This window comes from Neoarthrinium moseri, assembly GCF_022829205.1.
Source record: "Neoarthrinium moseri strain CBS 164.80 chromosome Unknown scaffold109_Wmoseri_CBS_16480, whole genome shotgun sequence".
NCBI classification, from domain to species: domain Eukaryota; kingdom Fungi; phylum Ascomycota; class Sordariomycetes; order Amphisphaeriales; family Apiosporaceae; genus Neoarthrinium; species Neoarthrinium moseri.
In genome coordinates, this window is record NW_026055223.1 from 40203 (window position 1) to 61710 (window position 21508).

At 57.1% G+C, this 21508-nt stretch overlaps 7 protein-coding genes across 7 annotated transcripts; 1 reads left to right on the plus strand and 6 right to left on the minus strand.

Moving 5' to 3' along the window:
* Positions 1-49: 49 nt before the first annotated feature.
* On the minus strand, positions 50-1736 carry JN550_013272 (uncharacterized protein; the record flags this gene model as incomplete). The annotated part of the gene is made up of 4 exons (XM_049311841.1): positions 50-732; positions 827-877; positions 1020-1185; positions 1476-1736. 4 exons carry the CDS (start codon positions 1734-1736, stop codon positions 50-52), a joined length of 1161 nt encoding a protein of 386 aa, XP_049164755.1.
* A 682-nt stretch (positions 1737-2418) lies between these two features.
* On the minus strand, positions 2419-3954 carry JN550_013273 (uncharacterized protein; the record flags this gene model as incomplete). The annotated part of the gene is made up of 1 exon (XM_049311842.1): positions 2419-3954. One exon carries the CDS (start codon positions 3952-3954, stop codon positions 2419-2421), a length of 1536 nt encoding a protein of 511 aa, XP_049164756.1.
* Positions 3955-4892: 938 nt separating this feature from the next.
* Positions 4893-7937, minus strand: JN550_013274 (uncharacterized protein; the record flags this gene model as incomplete). Its single annotated transcript, XM_049311843.1, has 1 exon — positions 4893-7937. One exon carries the CDS (start codon positions 7935-7937, stop codon positions 4893-4895), a length of 3045 nt encoding a protein of 1014 aa, XP_049164757.1.
* A 1658-nt stretch (positions 7938-9595) lies between these two features.
* On the minus strand, positions 9596-10846 carry JN550_013275 (uncharacterized protein; the record flags this gene model as incomplete). Its single annotated transcript, XM_049311844.1, has 1 exon — positions 9596-10846. The coding sequence occupies one exon, from the start codon at positions 10844-10846 to the stop codon at positions 9596-9598; it is 1251 nt and encodes a 416-aa protein (XP_049164758.1).
* Positions 10847-11637: 791 nt separating this feature from the next.
* Positions 11638-12505, plus strand: JN550_013276 (uncharacterized protein; the record flags this gene model as incomplete). The annotated part of the gene is made up of 3 exons (XM_049311845.1): positions 11638-11769; positions 11896-12137; positions 12352-12505. The coding sequence occupies 3 exons, from the start codon at positions 11638-11640 to the stop codon at positions 12503-12505; spliced, it is 528 nt and encodes a 175-aa protein (XP_049164759.1).
* An 881-nt stretch (positions 12506-13386) lies between these two features.
* On the minus strand, positions 13387-14202 carry JN550_013277 (uncharacterized protein; the record flags this gene model as incomplete). The annotated part of the gene is made up of 4 exons (XM_049311846.1): positions 13387-13456; positions 13522-13818; positions 13977-14053; positions 14182-14202. 4 exons carry the CDS (start codon positions 14200-14202, stop codon positions 13387-13389), a joined length of 465 nt encoding a protein of 154 aa, XP_049164760.1.
* Positions 14203-15450: 1248 nt separating this feature from the next.
* On the minus strand, positions 15451-17406 carry JN550_013278 (uncharacterized protein; the record flags this gene model as incomplete). The annotated part of the gene is made up of 1 exon (XM_049311847.1): positions 15451-17406. One exon carries the CDS (start codon positions 17404-17406, stop codon positions 15451-15453), a length of 1956 nt encoding a protein of 651 aa, XP_049164761.1.
* Between the last annotated feature and the right edge of the window lie 4102 nt (positions 17407-21508).

Sequence of the window (21508 nt, forward strand, 5' to 3'; positions counted from 1 at the left end):
GGGTCTACGTAATGGCTATAGGTATATCCAAATCTGCATGATGAATCTACTACATCTTGGCATCCTTGACTTCGTCCTTGACCGCATCGAGGCCGACCTCCCTCCTCTTCTTCTCGGGCAGCCGCCCCTGGCTCTCCAGCCGGGCTATTATCTTCTCGTCGCCGTAGTGCGGGTTGTGTTCGAAATCGGGCTCCTCCCCGTAGGCGATGCGTGCCGTGTCCACCAGCATCCGCCCCGTCAGACCCCAGACCAGGAAGCGCTGGGTCGTGTCCTCCTCGGCCTCGAGCTCGTCGGCGAGGGCCGCCTGCCCGCCGTCCCTGACCTTGGGCTTGGTCACGCGCTGGTTGTTGACGGGCACCCAGAAGTTGTGCACCCGCCACGGCTCGTCGTGCCACTCGGCCCACCGGCCGTCGTACCAGTCGCCGTCGGGGGGCGTCTCGCCCGCGGTCGGCTCGTCCTCGGCGCGCAGGAAGTTGTGCAGTGGCCCCGAGAAGACGGCGGCCACCTCCTTGGCGTCCAGGCGCGGTATCATGCTCTCGTCGACCAGGGCGGCCGGCCGGCCCGGCACGTCGTCGGCGTGCAGGAACGCGACGCACGGCCGCACCGCCAGCTCCGTCTTGGCCAGGCTGCACGGCAGGCAGCACAGCGGCTCGATCCGGAAGGGCCGCGGGATCTTGGCGTCGTCCATCGGCAGCCCGATCTCCTCCCACGCCTCGCGCCGCGCTATCTGGTCTGGGTGGTCCTTGCCATCTCAGCGTCTGGGCCTTTCCGGAGGTGAGGAAGAGGGCGTGGGACCTGCCCCCCTGAACGGGTATCTTTGACTTACACGGTGTTTCAGTCAACGAGTCCGCCTTGCCTCCTGGGAACGCTGCATGGCCTGTCATTCTCGAAGCGTCAGTCCTTTTTTCTGACTTTTGTCCTCTTCTTGAATTTTGCCGTCTCGTGGGCATCTCACTCGGGATCTTCCTCTGCTTCACTTTGCAAGAAAGCCCACCAGGGACAAGAGGTGGCCGGCTTACCAGAGAAGCTCCGCAGGCTCGCCGCTCGCATGGTGATGACGACACGCAGGTCGCCGCGTCGGTCCGCAAACAGCAACACGAGCACGGCGGCGCGGCGGCTTACGGGCAGGCGGTCCCAAGTCGGGAAGGGCGGGGGCCTGTAGGCGCGCAAGCGGGCGATGGCGGCCTTGGAGCGCATGAGCATCTTGTTCAGTTCTGTGTCTTCTTCCTCCTGCCCCCGTCTGTTGCCTCTGGTCTCTTCTTACTATTCCCTGTGTCCCTTGGCCGGCCTAGTGCTCTCTCCTTCTAGTAGGTCCCGCCTACCTGTCCCGGCCCTGCACCGTCTATGCGTGCTCCGCCGTGACTCTCCGGGGGGGAATGCACAGGGAGGAGCAGGGGGTCAGAGAAGAAGGGACGCAGTCCAGGATATGATATATATGTATATATACGACGGGATGAATTTCAAGCTATACTGACCGCCGAAGTTGGATTGAGCGGTGCCATGGCCGACGCATCCCAGTAGTGCGAGGCCGGGTACGAGGCGAGGTGCTGGAGGTCGCGATCAAGATCGAGGGCGATGCCGAGGGGCTGCTCGAGATGGGGCGCGGGCTGGGTGTCGCGCAGGCTCTGGAGCACCGAGGCGGCCTCGAGGGCGGTGAGCGAAGCGGTGCTGTTGTTGCCGTCGTCAGTCGTCGGAGGGGGCAAGGAGGGCTCGGCCGGGTCGGTCGAGGCGGTCATGTTCCTCGAGAAAACGCAGTCCGACCTGGGGGGAGGGGGGAGGGGCTTGGGGGGTGTTTTCTTTTCGTGTAAGTGAACTGCCCAAGGGAATTAATCAACTGACGTATGTTCCACGCTGTAGGGCGGCGGCGGCACCTGGGGGGCCTGGGAAGCCTGGGAGCTTGGGGCCTGGCTGATGGGTGCAGGTGGGGACTAGGCGAAGGCCAAGGTCCCCAGTGGGCACGCGGGGTAACCTTAGGTACGTACGCTACGCTGCGGGTAGCTCGGCCCGGGGGAGGTTCTGACTGCCTACTGGCCTCCAGCTGGGTTTGGGCTTCCAGAGGACCTCAAAGAGGCCCAGAGGCCGAGCAGTGGATCCGACTGACTTCTTCTCTCACGCCTTGCCAGGCCGAGTTAACCTAACAACCCAGGTGCGTCCAACCGCATGCGCTTGTTTCGTGCCGTTGACCTCGGAACGAATCATCACGATGCCACCCAGTTCACACAAGCCTCGGTACTGCATTTGGACAGATCATTTCCATATCTCTACCGCTTGAGTCAGCTATCATTGAATACCTGACAGAGCCAAGGCCGGGACCAGCCGACCAACATCCATGGATATAACTATAACTGTACAATAGTAGGTACACAAACACAGCGCAATACCAACCGCCCTTCCGAGCAACAACTCCTTACCCCCGGCTTACACCCTGTTCTGCTGCGCACTCTCGTGGACCTGGTGGTGGATTTTCCCCCGGAGCGACTCGGCTCTCTTCTCCCTCTTGTTCTCGTCCGTGTTGAACGACAGCCGGGACATGACGTCGCCGCCCGCGTGCTTGACCCGAGACACCAGCTTGCCCACCCCCCGGGCCTTGCTGTTGGTCGATAGGAAGGACCCCTGCTGAGACTTGGGGCTGCTCTTCGCCGACGACGAGCTCTTGCCCCAGCTCGACCTCATGGACCGCTCCTTCTCCTTTCCCTCGCCTGGGGTCGCCGCCCCCGCTCCCGCCCCCGCCGACGCCCCGTCGTCCTCGTCGTAGTCCCACGCGCTCACGGGCGGCGGCAATGGGTACGGCGTCTTGACGTGGTCGTTGGCCGAGCTCTGCGGGCTGAGCTTCAACGGGTTCGGCTTGGGCTTGCTGTCGGCTCTCTTCCGTGTCGAGAAGCTGGGCGTCTTCTTGAGCGCGAACGAGACCTTGGACACTATGCTGGGCGCCGGAGAGGTCCCCGGCCTGTTTGCGCCGTATCCCTTGGTCCAGTGGCCGTACTGGCCGTCGACGCTGTCGTTAGTCTTATGACTGGGGGTCGGCGGTTTCCTCGGCGAAGCCAGGAAGTCTGCGCTCTGCCGCCTGGAGCTGTGCTTCGAGCTGTGCTTCGAGCTGTGCTTTGAGCTGGCCCTGGGAGCCTGCAAGAAGGACTTCGGCTCCAAGCTGAACGTGCGCTTATCAGCTGATGTGGCATCTACCGGGCTGCCCGGGTCGCTGTAGCGGAACTGCGATCGTCGCTCCGATCCTCGCCGGCTGGATGATTCCGGCTTGCTGGGCAACGGGTAGAAGCCCAGCGACAACTGGGATGCGACGGGGGGCACGTCTTCCCAGTGAGACGAACGGCGCCGTGAGACAGGTGCCGGGCTCGGCGAAAGTCTAGGCCATGGGTCGTTGAAGTTGGTGCCGGTGTCGAACTCCAGCTGTGAAACTGTGTTGGCCACAAAGTTCCGGATTGAACCATCGTCTGGCGTCAGTGGCGACACCATATAGCTCTGATGCGAGAATCTTCCTGATGGCGGCGTCATGATGGGACTGACTTCCAAGTCGTCGCTGAATTGCAACACTTTGTGGTCGGGGTATTTGGGGCGGGGAGAGTGAATCTCTTGCTCGCTGCGCGAACGGGGGATGTCTGTCACTATAGTCATCCCCAACGGCGGGCGGACCATGGCTAGGGCTTTCTCGTCGATCACGCCGCCAGAAAAGACCAGCCCGCGGCTGCTCCTGCCGCTGCCGCCGCTGACTCGGCCATCGTGGGGACCGTAGTCGTGCAGCGCTGGCGGCGAGTCATGGCGGAGAAAACGGCTTGGCGTTGGCCGGCGCGACAGCGCCCCATCGTCTGAATCGTAGATGGAGGAGGAGCTCGAGTTGGGCGGCAGCGGAGGCAAATCCCTACTCGTGTAATCCGGCACTGCTCTCGGCGGCGGGAATTGATTCTTCCCACTTCGCGCCGGTCGCCAGCCCTGCATCCGCATCGTGGGTTTCGAGAGCTCTTGACTCGTCGAGCCGTCCTGAGCTGCCATCTGACTGCCAAACTAGTGTTTCAAATGCCTCGCTGCTTACTGAGATTGACGAGGACGACCTCGAGGCGTTCCTGTTCGATCGACCAAACAACGGCAACGTTGTATTTAGGAGGCCCGTAGGGTCTGGCGCGACAAAGAGCTCTTGCCCGCCTCCCTTCTTCCGGCCCCATCGTTGCTAGTGCACATCGTGGATTAAGGCCCTTTGTTCTCATCCATCGAACAATGGACCTTGCAACCCTGCGTGGTAGCCACCTTTGCGGCCATCTCGATGCGGCTTCTTGGTGGTAATGTGCCAGTGTGCTGTCACATCGTCGATCCCTCCCTATACAGCTACTGTACTCGAAGCTGTGCCTCTACCTCCAAAAGCACTAGTTGCTAGTGGACGACACTGACATCCACAGAAAAGGTGAGCAAGGGGGCAAGCATCTTGTTTTCAACGCCATCGATGTCGATCTCGAATTCTAGACTCCGTCGGAAGATATACCGAAACTCGAGTGCCGTTAGAGCTTCATCCCTATCGTGAACTTCGGCAACATGCTAGTGGGTCCATACGTGGTGGCCCACGGCAGGCGCCCGTATACTTATCTCTCGTTCAGAAAATCTGTAACCCACTGCACTGCGGCATTCACTTATCGTTTCTGGTTTCAGTTCGCGAGCGCAGACAATATAATTTCCGTATTACATCCTAGACGCTATGCTGCCCTTTTAACGAGTTGGTTTGTATATACTTGAATAACCCGAATTAGACCACGCAAGGGAGTTGATAAAAAAGAAAATTTTCCTTGACGCCATGCCAATGATATACAAATCCGCCGCTTGATGCACTGCGCTCCGGTTTTCTCCTTGCCAACCTCCTCAGGTCGTGACATGCTGTACGCTACTACTGGCCATCATGGCTTCTCCGCAAAGTTCACCCACACACACTTACACCCGCCTGTGCCCCCATCGATGCCCCCCAACTCCAGGTCCGGGTTGCGGTCCTTACGGTTGATCCAGGAACCCTCGACACCATTGTCGACCTCGATGAGCGCCGCCTCTTCCCGGTTGACGGTGTGGTCGCCGTTCAGGTTCCAATACCACGTGCCCTTGTCGTTGCGGTTGCCGCCGTGGAAGTCCTCCGTGATCGTGACAGGGTACGGCATGACGTGGGCCTCGGAGGAGGCATCATCGTCGCCGTCGCCGTCCTTGTTAAGCAACGTCGGCGCATCGCCCTTGCGTGTCCAGATCTGGACCAGGAAGCGCGCCTGGCTCCAGATCACCAGCGTGGTGGCATCCCGCAGCGCCGCTCCGCCGTCGGCGTCCTTTTCGTCCTCCTTGTTCAGGTCCGCGATGTAGATGGTCTTGTTGAAGTAGGTGTAGAAGCCGTAGTGCTCCGTGGGCAGGCCGCGGTCGTAAAGCCGGACGGGCTGCTGCACCGGCAGGGGGAACAGCCGCGCCGGCGCCGGGGTCCCGTTGGACTCCATCTCGGGCGGCGGTAGGAGGTTGGTCACGTTCCAGTCCGACGAGCCGTTGGTGGGCGCCGCATCAATACCGTTGCCAATGCCACGCCGGCTCAGAACGTCCGGCCCTACGGTGGTGCTGGTCGAGTTCAGCAGGCTGATGAAGAAGGGCGTCGGCTCGCCGGCCTTGCTGTCCGCCTCGACACCGTCCGTGGTGTTACCCAGGAAGAACATCTCCTTGTACTCAGGCGGGGCCGGGTTTGGCGAGAAGCCGGCATCGTAGACGATGGCCCGCCGGACGATGGCAGCGGCGCGCGCCACGGCACTCGAGATCGCCCGGCGTGCGGAACTGGGGCTTGTATCACCCTGGCCCTGAGCCTGATCCGGCTGCTCGCCTTCATTGGTGATATTCCAAAGGGCTCGGGTATTGTTGTCAAACTGGATTTGAAAGATAAACTCCGGTTGGTTCGCCTTGAATAGGCTCTTGGGATCCTGCTGGTCCTTTGGGATGGAGCAGCTCCACAGCGTCTTCGCGTTCTTCTCCAGGCACTCGTCGACGGCCTTGGAGTTGTCCGGGCCTTTCACCGTCAATACTCCGGTGGGCATCGGCGGAAAGTCTGTCAAGTTGAGCCAGACGGTGTCCAGGGGTCCCTCGGAGGAAGAGTCTGGCGAGGTACCTGGAGCGGACACCGGCGTTGCGCCAGATGCAATTAGAGACTTGCGTGTCAAGACTACCGCGAGCACCACAATAAGGATTATGATAGCGATAATGCCGCCAATGATGCCTAGGCAAACACGACGCCGTTGTCTGCCCTCCCGTCCAGTGCGTCCGAAACAGCCCTCTCCAGGCATGCAGCCACGACCTCTCCAGAAGCCGCCGACCTTCCGGGCCACGAACTCCTCCTTCTCGTGCCGCCTCCGGTTGCGTTCTATGCGGTTGTTTGTTCCTGGCGCCGCTCGGAACTGGTCATGTGTCACGTATGTACCAACGGGGCGGTCTGGGAGGACAGCCGCCGGTACGCTTCGCGGTGTTACCGGGATGTCGGCCATGCCGATTGCACCCTGTGAGGTCATCGTCCCTGGGAGGCCTGGAGTCATGGGTCCGGGAGATGGGATCGGCTGTTGCATAGCCGTGTGAGAAGGTGGCAGGATTGCAACGTATTTAACATCACCGGGCGCCTTGGGTGGTGAGTAGGGCGGGGGCTCATCGCTCGGCGCATGGTTCTCCTCCAGCAGAATGCGGGCCTTCTCGGACTGCGTCTCGTGGCGCTGGATGTGAGATGGTTGCGAAGATGAGGCAAAGGACTGTGAGCTTTGCGCGGTGCTCTGGTGAGAAAGAGGCGCCGCAGTTGTCACGCTCAGCCCTGAGCGTGACTGTGGTGTTTTCTTCTCATCGACTTCTTGCCACCACTCATGTGGAACCGCTGCTGCTGCCGCCGAGTTGCTACTCTCACCAGTCTGATGCGGCGTCTGCCTGAATGGATTGGTCTGCGGCGATAGTGTTACAGTATCCCACCAGCCATTTGAATGGGCACCAGTCCCCTGAGGGCTCACGGCTGATTTCGGTTTGTACGATTTTCGTGTGGCGAGTGGGCTGCCATCTTCCTCGAACAGAGTGCAGGGTGTTCCGGAATCTTCTTCCTCCTCGTCATCGGCATCCGGGAATGCGGTAGGCTGCGACTGCTTGAACTTGTACGTTGCTGGCAAAGCAGGGACCGGCGGTGCGTTGTGGCCTGCAGCTTGGCCTCCATACATACTTGGCTGCGAGTAGATACTTGAGGCTGCACGAGAGGTGTATGGCGACTCGCTGGCTTCGGTATCTGGAGACCAGACGGAACGTAGCTGCTCTGGCGACAGGGTCGAGGAGTTGTTACTCTTGGCGGCTAGTTGTTGCCTGTAGTGTTGCATAGCAATAGGCGTCTCGAGGACAGCCGTTTGAGGGCTGACTTGGTGTTCCGATAGGTTATCTTCGGGAACAGCGATGCCAATGACTATCGGTCGTGAATCTGGAGAGAGATCCGACTCCGGACCTCGTTCTAGTCTCTTGATGGATTTTGCTCTACCCTTGCCAGCTCTTTGTTTCAACCACGAGAAGCTTCCTATGGAAGCGGAGTTTGGTGAGCCTTCAAGAGCCTTCAGAGCAGCGGCGTCTGCGAAGCGCGCGGGGTTCTCTTGTTGTGATTTCTGCGCCTGGCGGTATTTCGACACGTCCGTATCAAGCTTTATTCCTGCTTTGACGATCTTGGCCTTTTGGTGACCCTTTGATTTGGCCCGGAACATAGGCCTTTGTACTGAGTATCGAGAAGAGTTCCGTTTGCCGTATTGTGTCGGGGGGTTCGTGGAGAGATGACCATTGTCGTTGTCAAAGTCTATCAATGGCCCGTCATTGACAGCCATTGTGACTTCGTCGTCCTCCCAATCCTCCCACTCTTCACGCCTGGGTGTTGGTGAAGGCTGCTTAAAGGGATTGTTGGTATTTGTTTGTAGGGCGCTCATCTTTGCGGTGTCCCCTCTCGTCGACCTCAGCTCCGTGCTGTAATAAAACCCGTGTAGTGCGAAAAACTCAGAGGCCAGCTATGAGATTCCAAGGCGAAGAGGATATGGTAGATACAAAAAGTACGCGTTGCTTCGGAAAGTTCAATGTAGTATAGGGTTGTTGAATTATGACGGGAGGTAAGTGGGGGTTCTTTGTATTGTTCAATACTCCTGGACAATGTCGTGGTATTAGGATCCAGTGATTGGTGCGGTGAATGAAGACAGGTCTATTCACAAATGCAAGAGCACGTGAATACAAAGGAAAGACTCGATAGCAACAGGTGCAGGTGCAACACAAAAAAAAGAGAGGGCAAGTGACAGAGGTCATTGTGATTCGAGGTTGCGGGCCTCGACTGACAATAAGAGACTCCAAACAATCAGTCAGGGCCAGGCACACGGCCTAGCCATTCCCCACATCCAGCCCAAGCAAGCCGTAGCCCTGGGCCGGGAGACACCTCGCGTCAAGCAGCTCGTCGCTTAGATGCTGCATCTCGAGTTCTGACTGGTCCACGCCTCAGATCAACCGGTGGGTCGAGGCTTCAGACAGGCAGGCCCGGGTTCAAGCTTCATGGTATGAGCTCTCCCTGGCCTATGTTCTGAGAGGTTGAAACCCCGTGGCTTACGAGATGAGCGTATGAGATAGCCGCCGTATTCAGTCAGAGGTGCCCGCTCATTGGCTGGCGTCTCGAGATGCCAAGATCGACGGGGATCTGATTGGATAGCAAGCTTTGCTTCCGCGGCTGCAGGTTGCGCCCCTCCCGCATGGCCGTGCAGCTACTCGCCGAGGATTCACGTTGGCAGCTCGTACGGAGCCATCTTGCGTAACACTGTGTAGTATGCTGCAGTCTTCCCGAGCCGGTTGTGCCGTTTGGAGAATGCTTGAGGGTGAAGAACAGTCCAAAGCATGACTGGGCCGCCGAAAGAACCCTTCCCGCAGGGTGTGGGACGTTAGGTTCCGGGTAACAATCAACCCGCGGCCGTGGGCCTCGTAGACGGGCCAAGTTGGCCCTGCTTTTGGTAACTAGAATGACTACCATGAAACCTTGACTTTTCAAGGCGTGGCGTCTTCCGACCATTTCCAAGATACCAAGTGAATTGAAGATATCTCGCTCCATTCTGTACTGTACGAGGTAAGTTATGTTCGTACTGGAGCCGATGGGCGCTGCAGGCTCCAGGTAGCTACATAGGATCGTCTATCCAATTTCCTATGCATATAATACGCGAGCGCGGCTACAGTAGATTAAGTATCGCAAAAGCAAGCCCACTCAATGGCTCCGTAATGAGTATCTCGCTTGAGTGCACGGTTGCGGACCTCCGTCCTGTGTCTTGGCAAGGCCGTGTTCTGCCGATACCTCGACTCTGTATGTGTTAGTCGTTCGTTGTCCAAATGACTGACATGGGACCTTGCTGCATGTCCGCACTTGAGCGTATAAGTCTGGACAGATGTTTTTCTTTTCGAATAGTCCTTGACTTGAGAGCACACTAGCACAATTTTCAAGCACTCCCAAGCAGCCGTATCCAAAAGACAAACTTGTGCAGAACAGGGAAATATTGACGATTAATGCATTTGGGTATATGAATGAGCCACCAACGCCGAATCCGATGTATCTAAACCTATCTTATAGTTCGTCTTTCGCACGTCTGGCTCCTGACCTCGCCGTGTTTAGCAAGTCAAGCAGTTCCTGGGCCCATTCAGCTTTTGTTTCCTTGGTGATTTCCTGGAGATGATATTCCCAGCAGCCATCTCCCAGCCTAGTGCTCTCCTCCTGGCAGACTGCTGGATCGCTGATCACCCCCCGAGGCCATACGCCTTCTTTGGCGCCTACAGCATTGTCCAGGAACGTATCGGAGACGATCCTGCTCACTCGCACCCGCGGGGCCTCCCATGCCGGCGACTCGATGAGCAAGATCTGGAGGAAGTTCCTCATGATGTCGTTCTGCATGAAGTGGCCGCGGATCGGATCACTCTTCATCAGCCTTCCCACCACCGGCAGTGAAGTGCGTATCCAAGAAGCCTCCTGTCTGTTCGCCTCGTCCGCGGTCGAGGCTTGCGTTCTCGGCTTCAGACCGTCAAACAGGACCTCGCCCAGCGGGCGCTGGTGAAACCCGCATTGAGTAGACATGAGCTGATCCCATTGTGACTCGATCTCCCGCATGGCAGGAGGGTTATTTTGGAGTGAGGAGGACAAGATCGACGAGGCCAAGAAGTCCCTCCGTTCGGTCAGGTCGCGATCGGCCTGTTGGGCGTCCCGCTGCGTGAGCAGACAGAAAAGGCTCTTGACCGCGCCCGCATCTTCCATAATCTTCTTCCCATAGTACATATCGTGAGAGATATCCTCCAGGTCAACCAGAGCGTCGTCCAACGGGTGCTTCACATCGGAAGGCGCCGTCTCGGCGTGCTCCTTCAGGAAGTCAAGGGCAATCGCAAAATCCGGGTTCTGGACTTGGGGCTCCTTCACCACGCCGACTGGCTCGTATGCCGGTGCTCCGAGTGGAAGTTGGGGCTCTTCGTTGGAGACCTCGGGGTCCACCACTACGACTGACTTATCCACCGGCAGGCCTTCAAGGGCAGGATCCTCCGCCATCGGCGTATTCAGGCGCGCTTCCTTCTGTCCCGTCCAGATGTTCAAACGCACATGCAGCCCAGGAGGAAGATCCTGGTCATCACGCACAGTCTGGAATTCCTCCGTCGCTGAAAACACCTTTGGGTAGCATTCTGCCGGGTTATCGGTGTGGCATATCAAGTCGGCTTGAGCTGAGGGAGATGCTTCCGCTGAAGGTGGCGATGCCACGGCAGAGGTGATGAAGAATGAAAAGAACACAAGAGAAAGTGCAACGCAGAAAAGGTTGCGAAGGCGAGGGGAGGGCATGCTGCTTGGGAGTATGGTGCTGGGCTTTGATATACCGGTAGGAGTGGTTGGCGTGTAAGATTCAAGGCCAGCTGTGGGTTTTGTACCTCCAGTGGCAAGGACAGGTTGCAAGGCCCCGTTGAGGCCACGAAAACTGATAGACTTATGACTCTTTAGGCCCACAACAACCGCTGTCCTTTTCGACTATACTAGGATGACCAACCGAACAACAAGGAATTCCCAATTCTCATTCGGTGCCTAATTAGACAGCACCATCCAACTAGGAGTCTCAGATTACGGCAAAATATGATGGTAGTGAATGCGGAGATCACTTTGTAGACACACGCGTGGGAACGCACAGGCCATGGAGATAGACCCTGATGAACCGTCCGTAACTAACAAAAAGGGAGTAGTAGACCAGATTCGTTAAGGCCAACCGAGCGAGACTGATAAGTGACCGCCGATGAAATTGGAATACTGAGGAGTTGAATGGCAACCAGTACGACGAGCTATGCGTCAAAATGGCTGGCCTTGTAGTCCGCAGCAGCCCCCTCCACTGCACCGGTTGGTTGGTTGGTTGGTTGGCTGGTTGGGTGTGCAGGTGCAGGTGCAGGTGGTGTTAGGGAGATCCCCACTAAACGCAGTGCAATCAGGGGCGCCCTGATTGGCCAATCGTCGGGCACGGGCTTTCTGAATTCCAATCCGACATCACTTCCACCGGCCAGAGAGCTGCCCTCCAAGCTTCGAAGCCCAGGTCCCATCGCCGACAGATCCCACGACACCGCTTCCCACCCGTCACGTACAAACACACGATGCAGGCCCTCCGACAAAGAGCGGCTTGCGCCGTGCGCCACACCCGGGCCCCGGCCCCGAGACTGGCCCGCTCGTATGCCTCCGAGGGCCACGGCCACCACGCGGCACCCCAGGTCGAGGAGGGACTCGGAGTACGTCCAGGAAACCCCCCCAAACCCCAAGCCCCAAGCCCGGCCGAGGCCCCTGTGCAGGTCGAAGAAGGAGAAGAAGAATCGAAGGCGATGGAGGCAGAACTGAGCTAACACACGCACGTGCAGACGGCCTTCTACGTCTTCATCGGCCTGATCCCGGCCTCGATCGTCGGCTACAGCATCTCGCGGCCCGGCGCCGACGGCTCGCCCTCGAGCCTCAGCAAGTGGCTCTCGGGCTTCGACTACTTCCGCGCCGAGGATGAGGCGCGCAACTCGCTGCGCACCCAGCTGTACGAGCAGGCCGCCCACGATAAGCACCTGTTCCTGGCCCAGGAGAAGAACTTGCACATCGACCTCAAGATGCCCGAGTACGTGATACCCCGTCTTTGGCGATGAGAGCAATGATTTCCATTCCCGTCCCCCCCTATACTGCATACCTTCCGGACGGCATGAGGCGGGGATCTGTAGGACATCCTAGCAGCCGGCTTCTGTGGTGTTGCTCAGCCGAGTCACCCGCGGAGAAACCGTCTGCACCGAGACAGTCTTTGTATGGGATACTCGCTAACCGACATTGGAAAACAGGCTGCTCAACGCTGGCTCGCCATGGAATGTGCCCGCCGGACACCGGGGCCGCAACATGGAGGAGCTGACTGAGCACTACAGGCAGCAGCACGTGGCAGAGGAGGACCGGAAATCGAAGAAGCTGGCGGCTCGGGCGGAGAAGGAGTCGTCGTGAGCGCTTTGTATATCACAACATCATCACCACCATCACCCATACCACGAATGTACGTACATAGAACTGGGGCCAACGGCTGCTGAAGTGAGAAAGACATTTTTATTTGTTCAGAAACGAGCCTCTTTCGTTTATTTGTGACGCACTCATGCACTGCAAGACTGGCCGCGCCTTTCTCGGACGCAGCATCGTAACTGTGATCTGCCACGCTGGATCAGAATATTGGGCAGGTCACACGATACTTTTACGTAGGTAGGTTTACGGGATCACCTTGACCGTGAATGCTGCAATTGGCTTCTGCCAGAAAGGAAGGGTAAAAGGGGGGGAACTTGTTGAATTTGTGCGTGACTTCGAGCCCAATCTGGGTAATTAACAGGTATCGGGCGCTACAGCTATCTCCCCCTTGCCTAAACACCATCACAACTACGCTCGTCAACTTCATGAAATGTAGATTGTGGCGTACAATTACAGGTACAGTAGGGCTGCAGGCATCTTCTCACAAATGGCGTTAAAGTAACAGTCCATCAAAGGGTGCCTTGTATAAAGGGTCCACACCAATGGCAATTGAGGGGAAGGGTCCTTCAACAGGCTCAGTGATCCGCCAGGCAAACAGGTACAGTCCGTGTCATACCCGTGAGATGGGATGTTTGATCACGAGGGCAATGGTAGTAGATGATGACGAGGTCGCTAGGCACATGATGCATCTCGAAAAACGGTTTAGTGTGTTCACCAGCGTCCAATGATCTTTTCATTCATGTATCATCTAACGCATTGAGATACGGCAGCGGCTTTTTCTTTGTACGCCATGCCACCGAGCAAGAACCATTCCGTTCGCCAAATCCATGAATGCAAGGAACCCCATAACCCGTAGCTTCCGCAACTTCTTATTTGAGAGGGATGAAACGAGACGAGTGGGTGGCACCGATACCGGGTCTACCGTGCTTGACAGGCTTGCTGTTGGGGTTGTCAGTAATCCAGAGCGGTGGCGTGAGGGTCAAGGCGACGGTGAGGCAACGTACTAAGAGATCGAGAACTCGCCCAGGTAGTGGCCAACCATCTCAGGCTTGATTTCGACCTGGTTGAATTCCTTGCCGGAGTAGATACCGATAACGCTGCCAATCATCTCGGGGACGACGATCATGTCTCGCAGGTGAGTCTTGACGAGGTCGGGCTTCTCGTTGGGCTTGGCCTCCTGCTTGGCCTTGCGCAGCTTCTTGATGAGACCCATGGGCTTGCGCTTCAGGCCACGGTTGATCCTGCGGCGGGCGCGGGCGTGGACGACATCACGCAGCTGCTCCGAGTCGAGGTCCAAGAGACTGTTGATCAGCACAAGTTAGCGAGCCATGCTCGGTCCATTCATTCGGGACCGCCGTGTGTGTGTGTGTGTGTGTGTGTGTGTGTATGTAGAGGCACGCAGGAGTTGCGTCGCTGGTAGGAAAACCGGGAAGAAAACTGTAGTCGGGGTCAAACGTACGCATCAAGGTCGATGCCTCTGTAAGAGAACTTGCGGAACTGTCTCTTCTTCTTGAGCTCGGCGGCCTCCTCGGCGTTCTGTCCATGATCATGTCAGCCCATCGTTCTTGTATTTCTTCCTCTGCTCCGTCTCCACGTCCCCGTCCTCATCGCGCTTGCAGAGTTTGCTGCTCGACGTCGGGGAGCCAGCGGGTGTGTGCACGTACGTAATCGGGATCGTCAGCCATGTTTGCGGTTGGGTGTTGTCGTCAAAAAATTCGCTGTTCGATGGGGAGGCGTGTCGAATAGCGAATTCGAGATGTTGGGAGTGGATGTGGTTTGTCTCGTTCAGACTGGGTAACCGAAACCACCACCGGTGCAGAGGAAAATTCAAGGGTTTAGCAGCCCTCAGCGCCCCGCGCACGTGATTTAATTGACCAACGGGAAAAATTCGGGGGGTCCGGCTGGCAGGCCCACAATGCGCAACTGGCAGCCAGGCGTGCGGTGCAATCCTTCCGGGCCTCTCAATGACGCCCACAGCAGTTCCCGACCCGGGATCCGTGCACAGTCTTGGGCACACACTGTACCCAGGCGGACTCGTTCGAGAATGGGCTCGCGGAGCTAGCTCATGACTTGGGGAAGACGTCCAGTAGGCTGGCTCATACGGCCACATCTGGAGCCGCCGCAGAACTCAAGTCTGATTTCAATTTACTGCTCAACTGGCCGACCATCCATCTGATTCTTCGCACGCCAACTACAGTAGTCTCCATGTGTGTGATATGTTACCGTCCCGTAATCTCCCTCTCCAGAATGCCCAGGCCCAGGCCCAAGCCCAGGAGCTGCAGCTGGGATTGGCGCCATCCGGGGATTAAGGACCGACAAAGTTTCAAGTTCTCGTCAGGCAAAGAGGATAAAGGCAAATCCCGCAGGCTCGGGTTTCTCATGGAACTAGGAGTAGGTACTGAGTATTAATAAAGCGAATGCGAAGCATCCTATTCTCTGCCCCGAGGCAGACAGTCTATCTGCATTACTATGATACACAGGCATATCGTCGACATCCCTTAATGTGATATCATCGAATGCAAGCCTCGTCACACACGGTCCCTCAGCCAGCATACCGCGGTAGTCCGATGACAGGAACCATCCATCCTTCCCTGTAACCTCCGACAGAACAGTAAATGAACGATGGAAAGAGAATAAAAAAGATAGCGAGAGACCATGCCACGAGGCCGGGTCATGTCATGCTGGAACGAACTTTTGGGGGGGAATATAACACCGGCCTTCTGAGCCCTAAACGCCTCTTTCCTGTGTAAATGACAACCAAACAAGGGCGCAAACGATGGGTGAAGAAACAGATGCAGCAGGTCTTTATCCGCGTCACGCATCACGGAATCAATCAAACGCTGAGGCGGCCTGCGGGGCAGACACAGACACCGCCCAAAGCCTCTCACATGCCAAGGCAACGCCATGAGCCCCCTGACAATGACAGCTGAATTCTAGCTCAAGGCTTCTGCAGGCGGCTCTACAGGCGGCTCTGCAGACGGCGCGTCTGGCTTTGTCTCCAGCTGTCCGCGTAGAGCAGTGACCGTGCTGGTAAGCTGTGCGATCTTGTCCTCGTGGCTCTGTTCGCTTTGCTCGAGGACATGAACACGGCCAACCAACTCCTTAACGTTCTCCTCCAGCGTGTGGATATATGCCCAAATCCCCTGATCGGTAGCAAAAAGATTGTTGCTGGTGCTGTCACCACTTCCACCGTTCTGGCCAGGGACGGAAGCCGTTTGCGGTATGCCCGGTTGGTTCGAGACCCCTGCGCCGGACGCTGCTTGCGTTGCTGGGGCAGTCTCTGACCCAGTGCCTGCGCCAGGAAAACGTCCATCACTCGTGGTAAATCCGGGCACTGAGTCTAGTTGAGCTACGAGCGCTTCGGGATAGGATGAGAAATGAGACGAACCTGGTGGGGTCTGACGGTCTGTCTGATGTCGACCGAAATGTTGCTGCTGGAATTGCGTTGTCAAGCTTGGCGAACGCTGTCTGTTGGCGTGGCCTTCGTGGGTTTGTCCGGGACTCAGGGGCTTCGGGCTTTCCGTCATCCCGGTCTGGGAGTACATGGAAGCATTGCCGCCAGCAGCCGATACGCCCGAGGCATTCGAGCTTACAGAGCCATGCTCGACACTTGGCGGATATAAACGACCACCTGCTGTCGAGCCGGGCGGATATGTCCTCGAGTGTGGTGCGTAACCCTCAGGGACGGCCTGGCTGCCTTGAACATGTTGAGCCTTGATGGCAGGAGCCGGGAGACTGAGCCGTCGCCTGTCCTCCTCCGTCATATCCGCATCATTGCTACCATCGTAGGCAATCCCAGACATGGTCGAGTCACCCTCGAGTTGACTTGTGTCTTGGAAGTCCTCGTCGCCGAACATGCTGCTTCTACGGCTAACGCAGCCGCCTGGGCCTTTACTATGCCGCGCCAATGCGTCTCCGCGTGCAAATTTCCGGTCGCACTTGGGACATATGTGCGGCTTCTCGCCGGTGTGGAGTTTACTGTGCCGCTTGAGATCGTGGAGTCGTCTGAATCGCATTTGACAGGTCCCGCAGGGGTACGGCTTCTCTTGGCTGTGCGTCAAGAGGTGGCTCTTTAGGTTATGATGGCGCGTGAACTCGGTCTCACAGTACGGGCACTTGTGTTTCTTCGAACTAGGCGACTTGGGTGCGCCGGCTTGGCCCGGCGTCATCGGCATGCTCGAACCACGGGCTGGAGGAGCTGGCATCTGAGTCGCCGCGGTCGCGGCGCTCACCAGTCCAGGATAAGATAACGACGTACTGCTGCCCTTGTCTTCCATCTGGGCCTGGGGCTGGGGTATGTAGGCGGTGCGCTCCAGCTGAGGATCTATGTCCATGGGACCCGGGCTTGTGGTGGTCATGGGCGCGCTGCCGCCGCTCATGCTGGTCACGCTTGTGGGACTCGTGCCTTCCTTTGGCTCCGGCTCCTCGGCCGTGGACGGGGCGGGCATGGAGTCGGCCTGCAGGCTCTCCAGGCCCAGCGGCGCGTCCTGTGGCCGGCTCATTCCGAGTGCCCCAGCTGACATTAGGTCAGCCTGCACCTTGTACGCAGGATTCTCGCTCGCACCAGACACTTGCAGCTTGTACTGCTCCTCTTGCCGCCGGCGCTCGTCCCGCTCGTCCTCGAGGGCCGCAGCGCCAGTCAGGGGAGCTGGGGAGCGCGCTGATGCCAGGCCAGCGAGTCTGGCGATCTTGGAGGGCGAGAGGTCCGCAGTGAGGTGGGCGGCAACGGCCGCCGAGTTGGGGGACGTCGGCGTGGTCTCCCGCGCTCTCTTCAGCGAGGCGGCCGCGCGAGTCGCGTCGGCCTGCAGAGCTTCGACTGAGACGGGCGGCTCCACGATGGAGGATGGCGGCGGGGCTTCTGTCGCGACGGGACCTTGTTCCGACGCCATGAGTCTCGAGGCCAAAAAAACGGAATCAGAGACGCGATTGAGATTCCTACAAGAAAAGCGCTTGAATTGGCTTCGGGGACACCTTCACAAAGCCCGGGCGCCTCAACGACGCATGATCAAGCTCCCAGTCGGCGGCGAGGCTATCTTGGGATGCGTGTGGCTGAAGCTCGTGGCTGTTGTGATGGTGTTGATGGCTTGTCGCGCGTGGGCAAACAGGTTTTTGTGCAGGGGGGGGATCGTGTCTGCTGCGAAATAGCGGACACAAATAATGTGGCGAACTGTGGGAGTGCGCTGTGGCGGTTTGAATCGAGTGCGTGCAAAGTAAATTGAGGGTTGGCGGCGTTGATGGGCGGCCGGTGCTGGTGATATGCAACGGGGAATGAGCCGCAAGTGATGGGAAGGAGGGACCTGGGATGTGGTTGAGCAGAGGAAGCGTCTGTTCAAGTGTGGCAGAGGCGGAGGGTGCGAGGCGGCAAGGCCAAGCTCGATTTGCTGGTGCTGCCGGCCGGGGGGGTGTGTGTGAGAGAGAGGCAGAGGCAAGAGACGGGGTGCGCGCTTGGCTTGGCTGGACCTCTGGCAACTACGTACCTAACTAGGTAGTTCTGGGGGGGAGGGTGTAAGGATCCGTACTGGGCCCTGGCTGGCTAGGTGGCTGCAGGTGGGTCGGAGTTCCTTTTGGCGGTGCTGCCAGTTGCTAGCACCCTCTGGGAACGGTGACTTTGGTTTGTCTAGTGCTCGTAATACCCAAGCTTCCGGGAGCCACAAGTCCGTCCAGTGTAGCCGGTACCTGGCGTCGGCGCACAATTCCGCGTGCTATGGGGCTATCTTTCGTCCTGGCCGCCTTCCTTGGCCAAGTACCCGGAACCTGGCGTCCGGGGTCGTCGATGCTTGGCCCACTGATGACACAGTCAAGCCTCGTTACCTCGTTCACAGTTCGACCTGGACTTGCTTCACGAATCCCGGGAGTGCCTGGTAGGGGAGGTAACAACGGCCGGTTCTTGCTCTGCCCTCTGGACGTGAACGCGGATAAATCGAGATGCTCTTCGGCTGTGCAGGGACCCAGCTTTGCCAGCCTCACTGCTGCGGTCCCGCTGCGATAGGTACGTTTTACGGAGTACTGGCGGCGGGCTATGGGAGCAGTGACCCTACGTAGGTACACTGTAGAACTGTGAGCCTTGGGTGGGATGATGTAAATGCACAGACGGCAACATACACAGTAGACGAGTGGACGAATTTCAACGCGGGGTCGGTGCTGCCCCGAAGTATCGCGCATTCAGCATCAGACTATCACTGTCAGTACGATGCGCCGCAGTCACATCACGGAAAAGCAGCTAGAAGCAAAAAGTCATCATCGGAGGGGAGTCGCGGGAAGAAATGGGCAGAAGATCGACGTGGATGACAGAACGGGGACAGCGCCCTCCTCTTTTTGCGGTGGTGCACAGCTGGATACACTGCAAGTGGCTGTGTGTGAGAAATAAGGTACCCTTCATCGGGTGGGCTGCGAATCTCTGGTGGTCCGGTGCTGGGAAAATGGGGAGGCAAAGACAATTAGCGACAAGCAGCGAACCAGAAGCCGGTGGCTGTTTGGCAAACGACCAATTACATCCCTACGCTTACGTTCTTCTGTGGTCGGCGATTGTCAGCACGCATCTACAGTATTGCTAGTCTCCCGCAGTGCTCATCGTCATCCTCCCGATCACCTGGGCAGTGAATCGAGACGGGCTTGGTGACATGAACCAAAATTCGAACGCCTGCAGAGAAACTCCATCCCGACTGCTCACGCTGTGTCCTGCAAATGACGCCGCGTAGGACTGACCACAGATTCGGGATAGTATTGTCTGTACTGGAGTGGAAGTGCCGGTCTTGAATCCATCTGGGCCAATTATGTCTAACCGGACGAGTATATGACATCCCTGGTCCCAAGAGCCTCGCACTCTGACGTATTGCCGCGCTCTAATCGGATCCTTGTAGCCCTCGCCCATGGATCTAAAGCCCCGCCGGTAAGCAGGTTAGGACGTTTACAGAACTGTGCCATTTCGGGTTGGTCCCCCAATCATGACGATGATGATGCCGATGATGCTGCCCGTGGCCACTGCCTGCCTGGAGATTCGATTGAGTGCCAGAGAGATCGGGAAGACGTCGCATCATTCAGAGCTCAGGCATCGAACCATTTCCAGGAACCTTGCGCGCGTGGTGGATCTTCCCCGCGACGTATCGTCTTCATTTCAAGCGTGGCGTTAACCTCACTAAAGACGTTTTGGTACTGCCACCCTGTCATTGTCAGCCTACAGGGCGGCTAGTCGAGATTCCGCTGCCTCGCTGGTGCCAAAAGAGGCTATCTGCTCCGCATCTTTGGCCATTTTTGGACGGCTTCAGGTGAGAGTCCAACCTTGCAGCCTTGACGTGCAGGCCCAGCCACCAAGCTACCGCCAACGGAGCTAAAAGTAACCAACCGGCTGGCCAACGATCTGTCAAATACCGCAATATTGGATATGTGTTATAGATATTACACGCCTGCGTTATCTAGAGCACCCCATCACTGTCCTCAATGGACCTCGGTCTCTGCTCCTCGTGCTCAATTCATGACTGTAGCACGTGAAGCGCTCAGAGCGACACGGAGTCCAAGACGAGGTGGGTCTGAAGCTTAACATCACGCTTAAGGTTATATTTGGACGGCCGCTGTCTGCTACGTCTATTATTATCAAAACGCCCGGCACTCATTCGTATCTACGTCAGTTAGGGCCTAGTTGTTATCTCTAAATATATTAAAATCGCATCGAGATCTAGTTCTACTGCAATACAACTACTGTACGTGAACAGTACCACCTCGAAATCGATTACCACAGTGAAATATGGTGTCCAAAGGCACATAGTCATTTTGCTCTACATGGCACGAGTAGCCCAAGTTTGTTCGACGTATACGAGTGTCACCATGCGCAAATTCCGACAAGACCAGAGGACACTGTCAACCTATCGTCGCATTCGGCGTTTAGGTAGCTTTGATGAATTCCAAAGTAACAGCAGAGAGTTACCAAACGGGCAGGCGCAGACCCTAACAAATGAACAGATATTGCTTAGTTTCGAACATCTCGCGCTTGAATCGCTCTCGTTTGGAGACCGGCTTTCCTCTACTATGCCAGAAGAGAGAAAGAAAAAAAATAGGGTAGAAAAAGGAAGGGGGGCTATGTTACCGTCGCCCTCATATTGACACCAAGCCCAGATGACTATGTTGTTGCATGCACCTCCTAGCGCAAGGTGCTCGAAGCCTTCCTAAACGTAGCGTGTGTAGATGTATGTCATATCTAGCTTCTGTTGTTCTGCGCGCGAATGCCTCCACACCACACCAGTCTGTACTTCGTTGGTCTACTTTTGTGGCTGGGCCAGAGAAAGCGTGACAACGGTTTCTTCGCTGAAGATACCTTGCTCCTGCCATAGCATCAATACGAGACGTCGAGGCACACGGAATCTAATGAAATTCGACGATGCCCCATCCTGACACCACGGAACATGAACCTCTGGACAGCACTGCCGTTGCCGAACAAGGCCAGCCTTCTTCACCCACCCCTTATGAATCCCTCCAGTGTGCTGAGCCAGGGGCGGTGCTTCATCGAAATTGGTCGTGCTTCTCGTATAGACGACGAAAGTCCAAGCTTGGCCAGCCTCGGCAAGTGGCCGAAAACTGAAAACCGCCATATTTTCTCTGGACATGAAAGGAATGCTCTGTCTCTCAGATAAGGATGATCGCAGGAACCGGAAACCACTGTCTCTACCGGATTGTCAACATAGCCAATGCCAAACTCCTAGTCAGGGGCATGTAAATTTGAATTTATTATTATCCTGCATTTCGGCAAATCCGAAAGGTGACGACCAGATATATATGGAGGATCCTGGTGGCTTTGAAGGTGTTAGGCCAACTTGAGCCTCCTATTAAGGTCACTGGATAATATCGAGCATTCAACGCCCGCATTGCAGTTGCTATCTGTGTAATGCCTATTTATGTTTGACCTTGCAATGATACTAGTCGGTTTTAGAGCAAAAAGGTTCCACGACCCTGTCTACAAAGATGACCATGTTACTTTGAGTGAGCATTGCAAGCGCTAGT